Source organism: Hyperoodon ampullatus (genome assembly GCF_949752795.1).
Source record: "Hyperoodon ampullatus genome assembly, chromosome: 15".
Lineage (NCBI taxonomy): Eukaryota > Metazoa > Chordata > Mammalia > Artiodactyla > Ziphiidae > Hyperoodon > Hyperoodon ampullatus.
In genome coordinates, this window is record NC_136928.1 from 65,859,436 (window position 1) to 65,879,026 (window position 19,591).

The 19,591-nt window shown below is 44.8% G+C and overlaps 1 protein-coding gene across 1 annotated transcript in view; it reads left to right on the forward strand.

The window, feature by feature from the left end:
- The window catches only part of ALK (ALK receptor tyrosine kinase), a gene marked incomplete at both ends in the record, with an annotated part of 722,458 nt that overhangs the window by 625,982 nt on the left and 76,885 nt on the right, over positions 1-19,591 (forward strand). Inside the window, one exon of the mRNA XM_079720718.1 lies at positions 700-869. Within this exon, the coding sequence (XP_079576844.1) occupies positions 700-869 (170 nt within the window). The remainder of the gene's footprint in view (positions 1-699; positions 870-19,591) is intronic.

Genomic DNA, 19,591 nt, shown 5'->3' on the forward strand with positions numbered 1-19,591 from the left:
CATGCTGCGGAGCAGCTAGGCCGGTGAGCCGTGGCCACTGAGCCTGTGCACCCGGAGCCTGTGCTCCGCAATGGGAGAGGCCACAACGGTGAGAGGCCCGCATACCGCAAAAAAAAAAAAAAAAAAAAAAAGATACCACATTAAAAGATCTTTATAGGTAGATTCTTATCTCACTTTTGCCCACCAGTGGCCACAGGTATCAAGTCATAGGGTCTCCAGTTAGCTAAGACATGACATGGTACCATTCAAATAAAATTATTACACTCTTTGGGGAAGGAATAAAAATCAATGATACCTAAATCGCTAAAAGAAATTGAATCACAGAATCACTTGCCCAAGGTCACAAAGTGAATTGGGGCCACAGACAATCATCTTTGGGTCCTCTTTAGGAAGTTCATTTAATACCCTATTGATCTCGATATACCCTTAGAGGCAGAATCTTGTGAAGTTTAGGATGATGACATCAACCTGAACAAAGTTCCAAAATTGCCCATCAGTTTCCCCCTCCCAGCTCCTTGAACCTTGGTGAAAGCCACTTTGGGAGACAGCGAGTGAGATCAGGCTGTGGGTGACCAGCTCTCCTCACGGGGAAGACCTTGGCTGAGTCTCCAGCAAAATCCTTGAGAATTCCAGGGAGGTGAGCTACCGTCTCCTTTCAACAGTAACACCTAGTCCTTCTGACTCTTCTCTCCCTCGCAGCTCCGAATGTCCTGGCTCATCCGTGGAGTGTTGCAGGGAAACGTCTCCTTGGTGCTGGTGGAGAACAAAACCGGGAAGGAACAAAGCAGAATGATCTGGCATGTTGCCACCACGGAAGGCTTGAGCCTGTGGCAGTGGATGGCGCTGCCTCTCCTTGATGTGGCTGACAGGTAGGCCTTTACCCAGCCCCATCAATCCCTTTTCCTCTATCAGCCAAAATGCAGAGGGGGGCCTTGTCTTCCCTCCCCCTATTCCTTCTACCCAAGACACACATCCAGATATGCACAGACACGTGCACACACAAACGTGCACACACACACTTCCTGCAGGCTTACAGGAAGCACTGAGTTTCTCTGAGGGATTTCCATGCTAATGAGATGAGTGTCTCTCACACCTCTGGCCTGGCCTGATTGGCTGCCTCCAGTATCTGTAGGAAAAAGTAAAACCGAACAACTCATATGACCCCCCAAAGAATAATCAGGTTTTATATGTACATGGCATTTTCTCTTAATTAATGGATTTTGCCATACTTTTCCATCTGACATGCTATTTATTCCTTATTAACAATAAGAAAACCTGTGACATAGGTAGGACAGACCTTATGTATCCTCATTCCTGCCCTTTTACAGGGTTCTCCTTCCCCGAGAACCAAAGAGGTGAAGCACCAGCAAGTTGGCATTGGAGTGAGGACTGGTGCTCTGGCCAATCCCAGTCCAGTGCTCTGTGGAGCCTGGTCCCCAAAGCAGGTGGATGAGAAATTCTTCAGTAAACAGGGGAGTGCTTCTACCAAAGGCCCTGATTCCTAGTTAGATTCTAGGACTAATGTCCTCTGTAACCTTGAACTTCTCTGGACCTCAGTTTCCTCATCTTTAAACTGAGAGGGCTGGACTAGAGGATCATTAACTGCGCGTGGCTCAGAAATGGAGCAGTAACTTCTCTGCTAAGCTGCCACTTGTCTCCCCAGGATGGCACCAGTCTGCCACCTGCAGTCGGCCTGGAGCAAGCAGTGCCTGACCAGCACAGTTGCTAATGTGATGCTCCGCTGTGTCACACTGAACTCTCGACCGTTGGTGCTGGTCTGTTCCAGGCCAAAAAGTGACGGGGAGGGAGGGACTCATTTATATAAATGGGACAGAAAAATGGATCTGGAAGGGATCTTTAAGCCGTCTTTAATAGGCTAAATGTCAAACCCTACGATCCAGAGCAGCCTCTGCTTTTGACTCCCCAATACATTCAAATTGCTGTTCTAGTGGATCCTTTGAAAAATGAGGGCAAAGAGCTTAAGGCAAAGTGGAGGGTGATGCCCGTTGACACACAGCTTTGTAAATATATAGCTGGGTCTCAAACTCTTCACCCAGATTTCAGAGTCTGCTATTTCCAAGAGCTCATAACTCAAGCTGTGCTGTCATAAGATGATGCCATCAACCTCTGAGCAGCAGCTTCCCGCTCCTTCAGATGTGTGTGGGTTAAAGATCAAAGCACTTGGACATCCCAGGGCTCAGTGCTGCCCCCAGGACAAATGGATTTAATTAAAATGGAGGAAGGGGTAGTGTGGGCGCCCTCACCATAGACTAGTCTTTTGTCCTTCGGGATTGCAGGGGCTTGTGTGCAGGGGATGGGGAACAGGCGGGTAATGCCAGAGTCCTCCATCCTGGGAAATGCTAAATTAATTCAGATGAATCAAAAGGTTTTTTTCTCCTCAATCCAGCAAGTCCTCTCTCTTTCATAGCCACTCCAGGGGATTTGAGGCAAGTAAGATGTTGATTTTGTTCACTCCCATCGGCTAGAGTTTTGTTTGAAGGAGACTTTGTTCTCAGCCTCCCTCCTTCCTGTTAAAGGCTGTTTACCAGACTGACATTTCCAATATTGATACTGAGACCAAACCGTCCTGTGGGGATTCAGACAAAGGCCAGCTTGGTTGAATGATGCCTCGTGACCTAATAAACGTGCAGTTACACAAGTGGCCCCATTCACCAGGTGCCTGCCCACCACTGACATGCTCTGATGTGGGATGCCGCCCTCCCCACTCCCTGGAACTAGAGATGATGTAGGAGGCGTCAAGACCCAGAGGCAAATGGAAGGAACTGCAAGAGAAGGAGGCAGAGCAGCTTTCACTTGCTAAAATCCAACTGGACTGTAGATGTGACTCTGCCCCATAAAACTAACAGAGCACAGGCTTTAGAGTCAGAGAGTCCCAAGTTTAAACACTGGCTCAGCCGCTTACTAGTTGTGTGACCTCGGCCAATTACTGAACCTCTTTGGGCCTTGGCACCTACATCTGAAAAATGAGTATAATATCAGTACAATTTTACAGGATTATTACAAAACTAAATAAAGTAACTGTCAAAAGCATCTATGTGTAGTACATGTCAGTGAAGTTTATTTCCCACACCCTGCATCATCATCCCTTAGTTTTGTGGCCTCAGATAATTTATTGAATACGTGGCACAAATCACAACCGCTGATCTTCCAAGTCAAGTCATATTCTATTATTTTTTAAATGTTTTTATTTTATTTATTTATTTTTGGCTGCATTGGGTCTTCTTTGCGGTGCATGGGCTTATTGCAGTGGCTTCTGTTGTGGAGCACAGGCTCTAGACGTGTGGGCTTCAGTAGTTGTGGCACGCAGGCTCAGTAGTTGTGGCTCACGGGCTTAGATGCTCCGTGGCTTGTGGGATCTTCCAGGACCAGGGATTGAACCCATGTCCCCTGCATCAGCAGGCAGATTCTTAACCACTGCACCACCAGGGAAGTCCCAAGCCATATTCTATTAAACAAAGATAATAAAGTCTACCTCTTAGGCTTAGAGAAGTAAAGTGCTTGGTGAACTGCCTGGCTTACAGTAAATGCTTAGTCAGTAGTAACTACTAATAATAACTATGATATAATAATAATAATAATATCCCCCCATCTAATGCCTCAGAAAAGGCTAAGATGGCCAGTTTAGCAATAATAACCAGTCATGCAACCCTAAGATGGGGGTACGTGTTCATGTGAATTTGTGGTCATCAGTGCTCTGTAGACTTCTTATAAAGGGGAAACACATTCTCCCTCTTACTTTCAGGGAGAGTGAGCTATAGCTGCCCAGATTGCCAGAAAATGAAAATGGGAGGATGGAGAAGGTAGAGGAAGAAAATAAATAAGGAAAGAGACAAAGAAAATGGATAAAAGGCAAAGATCAACTCCTTTCCTCCCAACCCTGAGATAGACATTGGCACCTTACCATCTGCCCACATCCCATGGCGTGTCATTAGGCAGGTCCTGGCTTCAGCTATTCAGCACCTGCCTCTTGGACAGCTCCCCAGCCATGGACCTTGAGAGGGCAAGGACTTCATTCCCTATGCTGTCCCAAATCATCTCTGCTCCCAGGTTCCCCAACCTCCAGACATTACAAAGTTTTAAAAGCAACTTTATTAGGGCTTATGGATTAGCCCTAAAGAGCTCCTAGGCTCTAGAAACTTGTCATAGCCCCTGGGCATTACATGAAAGTGGCCTCCACCTAGATATGGCAGTGACCTCCTGTCTTGTCTCCTTGCCTCCATTTTTTACCCCCACCCAATCCAGTCTACACAAGGAAACTGGGATAAACTTTCTGAAACATAAATCTAATTATTCCTCATTTTTTACATCCTTCCATGGCTTCTGTGGTTTTTAGAGTGCCTTTCAATTTCCTTTAAAGAGACCTTCATTTAGGCCCACATGTGCTCTATCCAACCATAACTTCACCAGCCCCTTTTTATACATTCTTCTATTACTCTACCTGGTAACCTCACTAAACTTCTTTCAACTCAGTTGCATCATGATAAGTTCTTACTTCCAAGCTTTTGCACCTGCCATTCTCTCTACACGCAATGTTCTTCTACCTTCCATCTCCCTGATTACTACTCTTCCTTAACTTTTTAAAGAAGCATCCCCAGACCCCTAGACTGTATAGTATACATACAATACAGTCTCATGACTCTTGAAACACCTTGTAATGATTTATCACTCTTTGCTCTCTATTTTTATTATCTAAATATACACGCCAACAAGGCAGGAATCAGGTCTGTCTTATATTGCAGTTTCCTGATTGTCTAGTACCATACCTAACACATAGTGTGCCCACAATAAATGCATGTTGACAGAATGAAGTATTGAGGGAAATTGCACGTATTTTCAAATTCCAGCTGAATTAACTGAGAATTTCACTTATTGGAATCCATCTAATATTCTTCCTCGGTTCAAACTGCATCTAACAAAACAGATAGAATCCCATTTTAAGAAATACTACTACACAGTGTTCTGTATATCAGAGCAATACCTGTGTCCCATCAGATGAACCCAAACAGCATTTGTTACTCTTGGGACAGGGAGTTCTCTTTAGAGACGTGCCTGGTACCTGCGCTCTCTTTGTCTCTGGGCACTGTCCTGCCACAATCACATTGTAAGAAAGACTTTGATCGTAATTGTGTGCCCTGGTCCTTGTGAGTAGGGAGACCCAGAACTGGGCACTTGAGAGGAAAGAGCTATATTCAGATTGCTCCCACCTCACAGCAGTCCTTCTGTCAAGACTCAGAGAATGTGCCATAGGTGTATACAGGCTGCTGACAGGGAGGCATTGATCCATGGAAGGATATTTCTTCTGTCCATTTACAAACTGGCAAAGTGATAGAAACAATGCCATAGTCTGTCTTCATCATGAAATGATAGGAACTTTGCAACCTACTAGAAATAGTAGCAAGAAAAAGCTCCAAAAGCCGTGCCCAAGATGTTTTGAGCAGTGGCAACGTCCCTGGAGTAGAGACGTGTGCTCTCTAGGCAATTTCTTTTTCTATTTTTTTTTATTTTAACCTTTCTTTCTTTTAATTTAATTTTATTTACTTTTTTATACAGCAGGTTCTTATTACTCATCCATTTTATACACATCAGTGTATACATGTTAATCCCAACCTCCCAATTCATCATCCCACCACCCCCACCCCCTGCTGCTTTACCCCCTTGGTGTCCATATGTTTGTTCTCTACATCTGTGTCTCTATTTCTGCCCTGGAAACCGGTTCATCTGTACCATTTTTCTAGGTTCCACATATATGCGTTAATATACGGTATTTGTTTTTCTCTTTCTGACTTACTTCACTCTGTATGACAGTCTCTAGATCCATCTACGTCTCTACAAATGACCCAATTTCGTTCCTTTGTATGGCTGAGTAATATTCCATTGTATATATGTACCACATCTTCTTTATCCAGGCGTCTGTCGATGGGCATTTAAGTTGCTTCCATGACTTGGCTATCGTAAATAGTGCTGCAATGAACATTGGGGTGCATGTGTCTTTTTGAATTATGGTTCTCTCTGGGTATATGCCCACTGGTGGGATTGCTGGGTTGTATAGTAGTTCTATTTTTAGTTTTTTAAGGAACCTCCATACTGTTCTCCATAGTAGCTGTATCAATCTACATTCCCACCAACAGTGCAAGAGGGTTCCGTTTTCTCCACACCCTCTCCAGCATTTGTTGTTTGTAGATTTTCTGATGATGCCCATTCTAACTGGTGTGAGGTGATACCTCATTGTAGTTTTGATTTGCATTTCCCTAATAATTAGTGATGGTGAGCAGCTTTTCATGTGCTTCTTGGTCATCTGTATGTCTTCTTTGGAGAAATGTCTATTTAGGTCTTCTGCCCATTTTTGGATTGGGTTATTTGTTTTTTTAATATTGAGCTGCATGAGCTGTTTATATATTTTGGAGATTAAGCCTTTGTCCGTTGATTCATTTGCAAATATTTTCTCCCATTCTGAGGGTTTTCTTTTCATCTTGTTTATGGTTTCCTTTGCTGTGCAAAATTAGGTCCCATTTGTTTATTTTTGTTTTTATTTCCGTTAATCTAGGAGGTAGATCAAAAAAGATCTTGCTGTGATTTATGTCAAAGAGTGTGCTTCCTATGTTTTCCTCTAAGAGTTTTATAGTGTCCCATCTTACATTTAGGTCTCTAAGCCATTTTGAGTTTATTTTTGTGTATGGTGTTAGGGAGTGTCCTAATTTCATTCTTTTACATGTAGCTGTCCAGTTTTCCCAGCACCACTTATTGAAGAGACTGTCTTTTCTCCATTGTATATCCTTGCCTCCTTTGCCATAGCCTAGTTGACCATAGGTGTGTGGGTTTATCTCTGAACTTTCTATCTTGTTCCATTGATCTATATTTCTGTTTTTGTGCCAGTACCATATTGTCTTGATGACTGTAGCTTTGTAGTATAGTCTGAAGTCAGGGAGTCTGATTCCTCCAGCTCTGTTTTTTTCCCTCAAGATTGCTTTGGCTATTCAGGGTCTTTTGTGTCTCCACACAAAATTTAAGATTTTTTGTTCTAGTTCTGTAAAAAATGCCATTGGTAATTTGATAGGGATTGCATTGAATCTGTAGATTGCTTTGGGTAGTATAGTCATTTTCACAATATTGATTCTTCCAATCCAAGAACATGGTATATCTCTCCATCCATTGGTATCATCTTTAATTTCTTTCATCAGTGTCCTATAGTTCTCTGCATACAGGTCTTTTGTCTCCCTAGGTAGGTTTATTCCTAGGTATTTTATTCTTTTTGTTGCAACAATAAATGGGAGTGTTTCCTTAATTTTTCTTTCAGATTTTTCATCATTAGTATATAGGAATGCAAGAGATTTCTGTGCATTAATTTTGTATCCTGCAACTTTACCAAGTTTAGTGATTAACTCTAATAGTTTTCTGTTGGCATCTTTAGGATTCTTTATGTATAATATCATGTCATCTGCAAACAGTGACAGTTTTATTTCTTCTTTTCCAATTTGTAGTCCTTTTATTTCTTTTTCTTCTCTGATGGCTGTGGCTAGGATTTCCAAAACTATGTCGAATAAAAGTTGTGAGAGTGGACATCCTTGTCTTGTTCCTGATCTTTGTGGAAATGGTTTCAGTTTTTCACCATTGAGAATGATGTTTGCTGTGGGTTTGTCGTATATGGCCTTTATTATGTTGAGGTAGATTCCCTCTATGCCCACTTTCTGGAAAGTTTTTTATCATAAATGAATGTTGAATTTTGTCAAAAGCTTTTTCTGCATCTATTGAGATGATCACATGGTTTTTATTCTTCAGTTTGTTAATATGGTGTATCACATTGATTGATTTGCATACATTGAAGAATTCTTGCATCCCTGGGATAAATCCCACTTGATCGTGGTGTATGATCCTTTTAATATGTTGTTGTATTCTGTTTGCTAGTATTTTGTTGAGGATTTTTGCATCTATATTCATCAGTGATATTGGTCTGTAATTTTCTTTTTTTGTAGTATCTTTGTCTGGCTTTGGTATCAGGGTGATGGTGGCCTCATAGAATGAGTTTGGGAGTGTTCCTTCCTCTGAAATTTTTTGGAAGAGTTTCAGAAGGATGGGTGTTAGCTCTTCTCTCAATGTTTGATAGAATTCACCTGTGAAGCCATCTGGTCCTGGACTTTTGTTTGTTGGAAGAATTTTAATCACAGTTTCAATTTCATTCCTTGTGATTGGTCTGTTCATATTTTCTATTTCTTCCTGGTTCAGTCTTGGAAGGTTATACCTTTCTAAGAATTTGCCCATTTCTTCCAGGTTGTCCATTTTATTGGCATAGAGTTGCTTGTAGTAGTCTCTTAGGATGCTTTGTATTTCTGTGGTGTCTGTTGTAACTTCTCCTTTTTCATTTCTAATTTTATTGACTTGAGTCATCTCCCTCTTTTTTTGATGAGTCTGGCTAATGGTTTATCAATTTTGTTTATCTTCTCAAAGAACCAGCTTTTAGTTTATTGATCTTTGCTATAGTTTTCTTTGTTTCTATTGAATTTATTTCTGCTCTGACCTTTATGATTTCTTTCCTTCTGCTAACTTTGGGTTTTCTTTGTTCTTCTTTCTCTAGTTCCTTTAAGTGTAAGGTTAGATTCTTTATTTGAGATTTCTCTTGTTTCTTAAGGTAGGCTTGTGTAGCTATAAACTTCCCTCTTAGAACTGCTTTTCCTGCATCCCATAGGTTTTGCATTGTCGTGTTTTCATTGTCATTTGTCTCTAGGTATTTTTTGATTTCCTCTTTGATTTCTTCAGTGATCTCTTGGTTATTTAGTAACATATTGTTTAGCCTCCATGTGTTTGTGTTTTTTACAGTCTTTTCCCTGTAATTGATTTCTAATCTCATAGCGTTATGGTCAGAAAAGATGCTTGATATGATTTCAGTTTTCTTAAATTTACTGAGGCTTGATTTTTGACCCAAGATGTGATCTATCCTGGAGAATGTCCCATGCACACTTGAGAAGAAAGTGTAATCTGCTGTTTTTGGATGGAATGTCCTATAAATATCAATTAAATCTATCTGGTCTATTGTGTCATTTAAAGCTTGTGTTTCCTTATTAATTTTCTGTTGGGATGATCTGTCCATTGGTGTTAAGTGAGGTGTTAAAGTCCCCCACTATTATTGTGTTACTGTCAATTTCCTCTTTTAGAGCTGTTAGCAGTTGCCTTATGTACTGGGGTGCTCCTATGTTGGGTGCATATGCATTTATAATTGTTATATCTTCTTCTTGGATTGATCCCTTGATCATTATGTAGTGTCCTTCCTTATTTCTTGTAATATTCTTTATTTTAAAGTCTATTTTATCTGATATGAGTATTGCTACTCCAGCTTTCTTTTGATTTCCATTTGCATGGAATGTCTTTTTCCATCCCCTCACCTTCAGTCTGTATGTGTCCCTAGGTCTGAAGTGGGTCTCTTGTAGACAGCATATATATGGGTCTTGTTTTTGTATCCATTCAGCCAGTCTGTGTCCTTTGGTGGGAGCATTTAATCCATTCCTGTTTAAGGTAATTATCGATATGTATGTTCCTATAAATATAAATAGATACATAATACCTGGATGACTTTGGCGGTTAGTACCATTTCACACCGGAGCATCTTCACAGGGTGCTCTCTGGTGAAGTGGAAGGAGATGGAAGCAGGACCTCTAAGGAGGAGCCTCTAGTTTAACTGCCTGTAGGCCCTTGATTTAACCCCTTAGTTACTGAGAGAGGTGTGGGACAGAGCAGGCACCTCACGTTGTGAAGGAGTAAACATGGCTGCTGTGGGTGCAGAGAGAATCTCAGGGGAGGTTCAGCAGCTGCTGTGACAGTCGGAGCAGCATGCCCAGCAGAAGGGCAGCAGGCACTGGCTGAATTTGGGGGTTTGGTTCCAGGGTGTGACATCCTCCCATAGGCATCTTCCTCCCTGGAGAAGGAGGGGTGGAGGCAAAGCAGTTACAAATGGAAATTTTTGGAGAAGGGGAGGCAGGCAGTGGTGAAGAAAGCATGCAGGGCCTGACCCTCTGCTGGTTTCTCATGGCGACTGGGTGGCCTGAGTTTTCTGTGTCAGTCCTTATGGAAGTGAACTTTATTCTCTATTACAGGTGATTCATTAAATGTATAACCAAATGTATTTATTTTTTATGCTTTTGTTAGACATGGAACATTAATACACCTGCAAATAAAAGATGCCTATTGGAATGCATGCTCTAGTTTTGGAGTAGGGATAGTCAAAGGCATACTAGAGTGGTGACTTGAAAAGGCACATGGGGAGGGGGCACAATGGTCTGGAAGGAAGAGGGGAGACTCTCCCTGGACTTGTGATGCTGCCCCGCTGGAGGTGTGAGAGAAGGAAGGTAGGCAGGGTGGGGCTGGGTCGGGGGAGGTCTCTAGCAGGAGCCGGTGGTGGGGAATTAAGACAATGGATCTCAGGGGGTGGATGAAGCAAAGGAAACTAACTCAAAATGAGTAAGAGGTGTGGCCTAAAAAAATACCCAAACCAAAATATTTTGTTAATTGTAATGGCTACTATATACCAAGTTTTCAACTATATGCCAAGCACTGTGCTTTCATTTCTTCACACATGTACATACGAAGCGGACTAGCCTCAGGATCAAGGGAAAATTATTTCACCTCTTTAGACCTCAGTTTCCTCTTATAAAAAGGGATTAATTATAGTATCTACCCCCAAGGGACTGTTTTAAGCATGAAATGAGATAATGCATTTTAAGTACTTGTTATAGTGACAGCCATGCAGTGAGGATTCAACAAATGCTAGCTGTAATCATCATCATTTTTAACTTCCATGGCTCTATGAGGAAGCTGTGATTCAACTTACAAAAATAGGAATCAAACACAACTCTTTCAGGGGCATAACTAGACCTGCAAACTAAGGTTCATTGGAAATCTCTGGATCTCCACTTTGGATTTTCACTCACTGAGTAGAGTACTTCTCTACTCAGGTGAGAATAAGTAATGAAAATGTCCCTCTAATGCCCTTCTCAACACAGAAGATGCTACACAAAGAGAAAGTATTGTGTATATAAAACAGGGATTCTGTGAATGAGAAACAAGAATGGACTAGGAGAAAAATCTTGACTCTGAGGAGTTTTTGGTCTAAATACATGAAGCCATAGCTCTCAGTGTAATTAATCCCATTTGAAAGATGCCTTTGTGAAACACACCACTTGTCATTAGGACCAAGGATGCAAAGGGAACAGAAATCTAAATATCTCCAGAGGGAACATTTTCTTCTTGTTAGACTGTGTGGCTAAAAGCCTCTATAGTGATAATCCTGGGGAATAGAGACTACATACGAGTGATAAATTATGTACGTTCTATTTGGCTGTATGATTGCAGTGATTTGTAGGGCATGGCTTGATTCCTGGTGTTTCCAAATCCATTTCGTAATGAGTTGAACTTAGCATCTGTTTCTGCACTGTAAGCATGTCAAAGCTTAGGATGGTGTGGGAGGATTGTGCTTAATTTACTAGGATATATAATTATAAAGAGGAAAACTAGGGTATGTCCCTGTAAGAGACTGACAATTAGAATAAAGGGAGAGAACTTGTGTTTCTTCCATTTTGAGAAAAGGTAGAATTAATTCCAGCAGAAGGAGTGGCAGTTGAATGGCAGGGGGAGGGGGGAAGCTGATGAAGTTGGGAGAGAAGGGAGAAAACCAGTTATACAAGGGAGATATAAGTAATGAGATAACTTTTAAGCACACATCAAGCCAGTATTTGAACTGGTGCTGTCCTTCAAAATTACCTTGAGAGACTATAATCCTGCAGCCTGTGGAACAAAAACCACATTCACAGAAAGATAAACAACATGAAAAGGCAGTGGGCTATGTACCAGATGAAGGAACAAGATAAAACCCCAGAAAAACAACTAAATGAAGTGGAGATAGGCAACCTTCCAGAAAAAGAATTCAGAATAATGATAGTGAAGATGATCCAGGACCTTGGAAAAAGAATGGAGGCAAAGATCGAGAAGATGCAAGAAATGTTTAACAAAGACCTAGAAGAATTAAAGAACAAACAAACAGAGATGAACAATACAATAACTGAAATGAAAACTACACTAGAAGGAATCAGTAGCAGAATAACTGAGGCAGAAGAACGGATAGTGACCTGGAAGACAGAATGGTGGAATTCACTGCTGCAGAACAGAATAAAGAAAAAAGAATGAAAAGAAAGGAAGACAGCCTAAGAGATCTCTGGGACAACATTAAATGCAACAACATTCGTATTATAGGGGTCCCAGAAGGAGAAGAGAGAGAGAAAGGACCCGAGAAAATATTTGAAGAGATTATAGTCAAAAACTTCCCTAACATGGGATAGGAAATAGCCACCCAAGTCCAGGAAGCACAGAGGGTCCCATACAGGATAAACCCAAGGAGAAAAACACAGAGACACATAGTAATCAAATTAGCAAAAATTAAAGACAAAGAAAAATTATTGAAAGCAGCAAGGGAAAAACGACAAATAACATACAAGGGAACTCCCATAAGGTTAACAGAGCTGATTTCTCAGCAGAAACTCTACAAGCCAGAAGGGAGTGGCATGATATACTTAAAGTGATGAAAGGGAAGAACCTACAACCAAGATTACTCTACCCAGCAAGGATCTCATTCACATTCGATGGAGAAATCAAATGCTTTACAGACAACCAAAAGCTAAGAGAGTTCAGCACCACCAAACCAGCTCTACAACAAATGCTAAAGGAACTTCTCTAAGTGGGAAACATAAGAGAAGAAAAGGACCTACAAAAACAAACCCAGGGCTTCCCTGGTGGTGCAGTGGTTGAGAGTCCGCCTGTCGATGCAGGGGACACGGGTTCATGCCCTGGTCCGGGAGGATCCAACATGCCGTGGAGCGGCTGGGCCTGTGAGCCATGGCTGCTGAGCCTGTGCGTCCGGAGCCTGTGCTCCGCAACAGGACAGGCCGCGACAGTGAGAGGCCTGTGTACCAAAAACAAAACAAAACAAAACAAAACAACCCCAAACAATTAAGCCGTTGCCAACAGAAGCAGAGAGCGATGACTGTCGCCCGGTGTGGGCCTGCATTTGTTCGTTCATTCCTAACCATGGAGACTCAGGAGCAGCCCCACAGGCTCCCACACCAGAGGTGGGGGCAGAAGGGCGGGGAAGACCTCAAGGCTCTGCTGGCCCAGAACGGCAGCTGCCCTGAGTCCATATCCACAGGGAAAACCCAGCCCTTCCAGGGCCCTCCTCACCGGCGATGGAGAAAACAGAAGGTGCTCCCCGCCCCTAGCCAGCTGTGGCAGCACATGTGTCCCTTCCTGAAGCCACGGGGGCTGAGGACCTCAGCATGCTTATCAACATTGGGCTGAACTGAGAGAAGATGAGTGACGGGCTCCAGCGCAGTGTTAGGCCAAGCAGGGTGAATTGCACTGACGAAACCCATCCAGCTCAAGGATTTTCACAAGCAACTTGGCCTTGCTGTCCTTACCTTCCCAGAGGGAGGCAGGAACTAGTGTCCCAGTGCTCTAGACCTCCCTCCTTAAGACCCATCCTGCCTCCCCCAGGCCTGTCCCTGGTCCTGCAGCTGTGAGAGAAGCTGTGCTCAGAGACCTGCAGCCAGCCGAGGGCTGACTTTACCCATCACCCCACCTCCAGGAGTGGGTTAGTTGTCAACGCAACCACGCCAGGTGCATCGAACACACCTGAGTAACTAGGCTTGTGCTCCATGATATGGTAGTTGTGGTAACACTACCCAGAGTAACATTAAACCTCCAATCCTCAGGCCGTACAAAAAGAAATGTATTTCTTACTCATGTGAAATTCAAAATGAACATGCCAGTTGGCAAGTAGCCTTCCATGTGGTCATTCAGAGATCCTGGCTCCTTCTCTCTGTGGCTTCACCCTTTTCTCCAGTTTTGAAATCCTTTGCCTTCAGACAACTAATGAGGAAAGAGCACTGGAGGATTCTTGCATAGGAAGATTTTTATGAGTCATCACTTCAGCTCACTTTCCATTGGCTACAACTCAGTCACCTAGCCATAACTAACTGCAACAGATGCTGGGGAATGTAGCCTAGCTCTGTGCCCAGAAAAAAGGGAAATAGGTTTGATGAAAAAAAATATATATATACATGTTGTGTGATGGGATAAGCCAAGGAATACGGCTCCCATCTCTGGCATCATCACTTGAGAATACTGATTCCTTATGTAGCTACTCTGAGCATTGATCAGTTTTCTCCAAGAACCTTCATAATTCAAGGCTGAAATCAATTCCAGGATCTATTCTAAGGTATGAATGTTTCAGCCCCCAAATTTTATGATGGAGCGAAACCTCACTTTCTCACTTTTAGTGAGAATTTCTCCCACTAAATTTTTCCTTTCTAAAAACAAACCAAAAATTAAACAAATAAACAGGAAAAGGTATTTTGAAAAGACTAAACTAGCAGGACAGCATAGGACAATGGTTTACAAAACTGGATGAACATTATGATTACCTAGAAAACTTGCTTTCATGCAGAGTCCTAGGTCCTGCATTACACAGAGATACACAGAGATTCTGACTTAGTACATCACATACTGGGCCAAAGAATAAATTTTTTTTTAAGTTTCCTAAGTGACTGTGAGGGTCGACCACACTTGGAAGTCACTGGCATAAAGTGTCAGATCCAGATGTCTTGTGGACAGGACAGGGAATCAAGTGCCTGGAGAAGTGTCATTGGCTGTCACATTGTTAGCGAACCCATATTAAGCCCCCATCGAGCGCAGAGGATGGAAAGGGGTGTGTGACTCAGCTTCTTGCCGGGTCACGGGACCTGCATGCTGTGGGAGACACAGAGCATCCACACTGAGAGGCAAACAGCAACACACAGAGCGTTGTGCTGGGTCCGACAGAGCGTGGCCAGTGTTCAGACGGTGCAGTGACCCCCATGTGTCAGGGCAGCCTGCGTGGAGAAAATGCGCTTATTATAAGCTGGGCCTTGAGGAAAATTTAGGTCTTAGGGAAATGGGAAAGGGACAAAGGCATTCCAGAGAAGACCATCAGGGTAAGCAGAGGCTTCGAGACAGGAATGTTTTATGTGCGTTCAAGTATAGCCAGGTAGGCTATGTCAGAGAATCCTGAGCAGTCTCCTTGGAGAGGGTGGCTGTGGATATTAGGTCAAGTATTTTGGACCCTGGGCCGTGGGGAATAGAGAGCCATGAGCAAAGCGATGGGATGGAGGATGGGAGACTGAGATTGAAGACTGTTGGAGGCTCTTGTGAGGGACCAAACATTATCTGAGCCTCAGAGCGGAGCTCGGAAAGGGAGAAGAGCTGCAGGAGGAGCTGCCTACCGACGGGCACCATCAGCCTGGGGCAGGCTGGGGCAGGCTGGGGCAGGCACCCGAGAAGAGGGACGGAGTCGCTGGGGTCCTAGCAATGCAGTGTGCAACCGGGCATTGACATATACAAATCAAACCTTCGTAACTCTGGAAGGATCTGGCCTTGTTTCTTTCTCAGAAAACATCCCAGACCATTGGAGCAAGGAGTAGATTAGCAGCTCTGAGCTTTAAATCCTATTTCTGACACTGATTTACTGTGATGTTTGGAACAAGTTGTTGCTTTTGATTGCTACATTTCCACAATCAAGAGTGCAGAACAGTGAGACAGATCCAGCCTGTGAGGCTGGTTTAAGAAGTAGTTGCTCAAAACAGCAATAAGTGAAGCCCTTTAGAATAACAGGATGTTCATGGGGCTTCCCTGGTGGCGCAGTGGTTGAGAGTCCGCCTGCCAATGCAGGGGACACGGGGTGCCCTGGTCCGGGAAGATCCCACATGCCGTGGAGCAGCTGGGCCCGTGAGCCATGGCCACTGAGCCTGCGCGTCCGGAGCCTGTGCTCCGCAATGGGAGAGGCCACGGCAGTGAGAGGCCCACGCACCGCAAAAAAAAAAAAAGAAAAAGAAAAAGAATAACAGGATGTTCAGATCTGCTCGAGATTTTCTTGGTCATATCCACAGCTCAGTTTACAAGTCAACAGATGCATACATTTTTCTTAACTCTTAGTGCCTCTGAAAGTGTAGCCCTGTGTTCTCAGCCCCTTCTCTTCCCAGGCACAAAGTCTGGAATTGAGGAGATACCTGGGCTGCTGATATTTGAAGCAAAGCAACTGGATTTCCAGCTGCCTGATTGACTTCCCACCCACACCTTCAACCTGGCTCCCAACCCCACCCCTCACTCCTGAGTGATTCTCCTGTCCACAGCACTACCATCCTTTTCTAGGCATTCAGTTCTTCAGAGTCTTCCTTGACTTCTCTCACTGCCCAGATTCAGTGTTTTCTCAAGTTGTGTATACTCTAGCTCTATGGGGGCAGAACCAATAGGGACTTTAGAAATCTCATGGTCAGAGAATAATATGAATTACAAGTCTGTCCATATTCCTCAAGGTCAAGTTCCATGTCTTAAACATCTCTATACTCCCAGCTACAGACACAGTGCCTGACTCATAGAAGGTGCTCAGATAATCTTTGCTTGAAGGCAGAGGAGGAGATATATAATTTGTAATACTGCCCGAGGAAGTACAGATTTCTAATAAAAAATAATATAAAACAGGAACAACAAACTAGAATCTCCCATACTGAAGAAAGGCTTCCAATATGAAAATACTCATATAACATAGATTTTAAAAAGCCATAACTGACAAGTTTCAGTGACTTGCCCAGGGTCCCACCAAGTATACAGCCCATTCTTCACCCCACTTTACCTTTTGAGACTCTGCTTCCACCACGCAGAGAAGGCTGCTAATTCACCCTCATAAAGATATTTGTGTCATGGAGAAGGGAACCAGCAACCACCCTTTCCCTGGATCTCCTCTCCATGGGGAGGGCCGCCATCTCTGGCACCACCTGAGCCCTCCAAGCCACAGGCTAGCACAGCAGCAGTGGGTAGAGGATGAGGCTAGTGTTGGAAATGTCCGTGTGTCCTGAGAAAGGCAGAGCAGGTGTCCCAGTCTTTCTGAGATGAGTGGGTATAGGCGCTTCCTGGCTCTGAGGGGCTGGGTGTACTTCTCCAGTAGTATGGAGGACATAAGAGGCTAAGCGAGATTAAGGAATTTGGATGGTTCTGCAAGGGATGGCGAAAAAAGTGGCCTGGGAAGCAAGAGGCCCGAGTTCCCATCTTCCCTCTGCTACTGTCTCCCTGTGTGACCTGGCAAGTCAGGTGATGCTCCCAGGAGGTCCCTGCCCTTCCTTCTCCAGCTCTCTTCTTACGCTGGTGCCCCTAGAGATAATCTAGCCTCAGTAACTCAGAAGGGGACATCCAGCCCAAGAAGCTCGCTCTCATGTGCCCGATCTCTCTCTCTCTCTCTCTCCACCTCTCCCTGGGGAAAGTGCATTAATTCTCCTCCCTTGGGGCACTTGACACACTCGAGCCTGTGGGGCAGGTTTTTTTGTGCACAGATACCTCCCGATGGGCCAGGGCTCCAGGAAGCAAGATTTCCCTTTCACCTTTCCCCTGAGGGCCTGGGGCCCCGGGATAGCTCAATATATGGGACACAGAATGAAAGAATGAAAGAGTAAAATGGGAACTTGCTAGAGAAGGGCTTCTCCCCGTTCTGCAGTCTGGCAGAACATCCTTGTGGTGGGCCTTTCCGATAGGAGGCATGCCAGAGCAAATGTGGGCACCAGATCCTTAAGAGTCAGCCTCCAAAAGGAGCAGAGACAGCCAGTGCCTGGAAGGCTGGGACAGAGAAAGTTGAAGAGTCCTCCATGCTTGCTCAACTGGACTGAAGATTCATCTTCTCCCCTATTTCACCCCAAAGCGCTCCCTCACAGAAGCCAGATTCACTGTGAAAGATCTCTGTGGCCCTTGGCAGCCCTGGAATCGCTCTGCATTGACTTGCCCTCTCTGTTCTTGATGCCATCATGCCCAGAGGGGAGACCACGTCAGGAGATGGTAAATTACTCTGCGAGGGGGACTGCCGGGGAAGCGGGGGGCTCCTGACTGCTGAGTGTGGCCTAGAATGTCCAGCCCACCCCTACTCTACCGTGCTGGAGCCAAAGGCTCCTAGCATCAGGGCACACGTGCCTGGCCCTGGCCACATTGATCCCAGCCCAGGCTGGTCCCAGGCACCCAAGGCTGGCCATCAGCCCCTCTTCTTCCACTGCTAACTGAAGTCAATTACACAGATAATAGGATGGATGCAGCAGGACTTGGTCATCACATACATTATTCTAATAGAAATGCATACAGCGACCCGAGCTTTGTGACAGTCCATTTTAGAAGGCTTTTGCAGAGCAAATCAACTGCACGGTGAGAACTTGAAGAAAGCATGTTTCCTCAGCAGTATCTGCCAGCCCTATCCTAAGCACCAGAGCCCAGAGAGCCCCAGCTGCAGAAAGGGACGTGGAACACTCCCACCTTCCAAGCCCACTGAATGGTCGACAGAGGAATCCAAGACATGGTGCCTATCCATTAAATGCCTGTCACCCAGCCCAGCCATTCTTTCTTCTCTCTTTCCAAAGCCTTCCTATTCCCTCAGTCCACATTCAGACGCACACCTTTTTGTCAGCTATTTAAAATCATTAAGTGAACTTAATTAGGTTTGTCAATCCCTAAGGCTGGCAAGGTGGCAAGTAAGGCATTATATCCACTGTCCATTGACAGTCTGTGGCCTGAACGAGGTGCGTTTCTGAGCTCTACGTGAGCTGCCTCCACACCTCCCATTCAGACATCTGCCCCGTGGGTCTGGGCGGCACCTGATGCCAAGGCCTCCCCTCTACCCTGGCCCTCTGCCCCAACGGCCAGCTCACAGAACCCCCCTGGGTCAGCTCTCAACAGGCCTCTCTGTAAAGCTAAACAAGACAGAGTCGGGGGCTGTTCCTTATGCAAAGCCAGGCTCCAGCCAAGATCTCTAGCCAAGTCTGTGTTAGCAGCAAGCTCCAAACCCCACTGGCTGGAAAAGAAGGAAAAGGCAACAACCACCCAGGCAATCAAAAGTGTCTTCTTTGGAGAAAGAGAAAGCCCTGAGCAGGTGTGAACTGTGGAGGGGCAGGGAGTGAAATCCCCACGGCTGAGGGCCAGACCGAGGGGTCTCAGCTGCCACGCTCTGAAGTGACACAGCTCAGTAAGGGAGCTGGACAAGGCCCAGAGAGCTGGCTTTTTCTTGTCCCTGACCAGGCTGCCCACGGAGAGGGAGAGGGAGGCTCTGCCAGCCCTGAGGCTCTGCTTCCTTTCCCCACACAGAGCTGAGGCTTTGGGGCAGCAGAGTAACCTGTGCACTTGTTAGAACCACCTGGCCCCTGCCATCCTGGAGGTAGCATGGCATGGACCTTGTTTTCTCTCAGACCCAGAGCAGTCCTCCTGGTGTGTGCTAAGACCCAAGACCTGAAGCCGCGGCTGACTCTGGGGAGTGACTTGGTGTCTGCACTTAGATCGGAAAGACTCTGAGAGCCTTGAGGAAGTCTCACCCGTCTCCAGCTAGGAGAGGGCAAGCAGAGCCAGGAGCAAACTCTTCTTCACCTGAGGTTCAGGCAAAGATACTCTACGAGGTACCATCCAAAGTGGAGGAGGCTGGATCTGGGTGGCCCTGATCGCCGCCTGGTCTCTTGGCTAGCGCTCCCACAGAAAAGAAGCT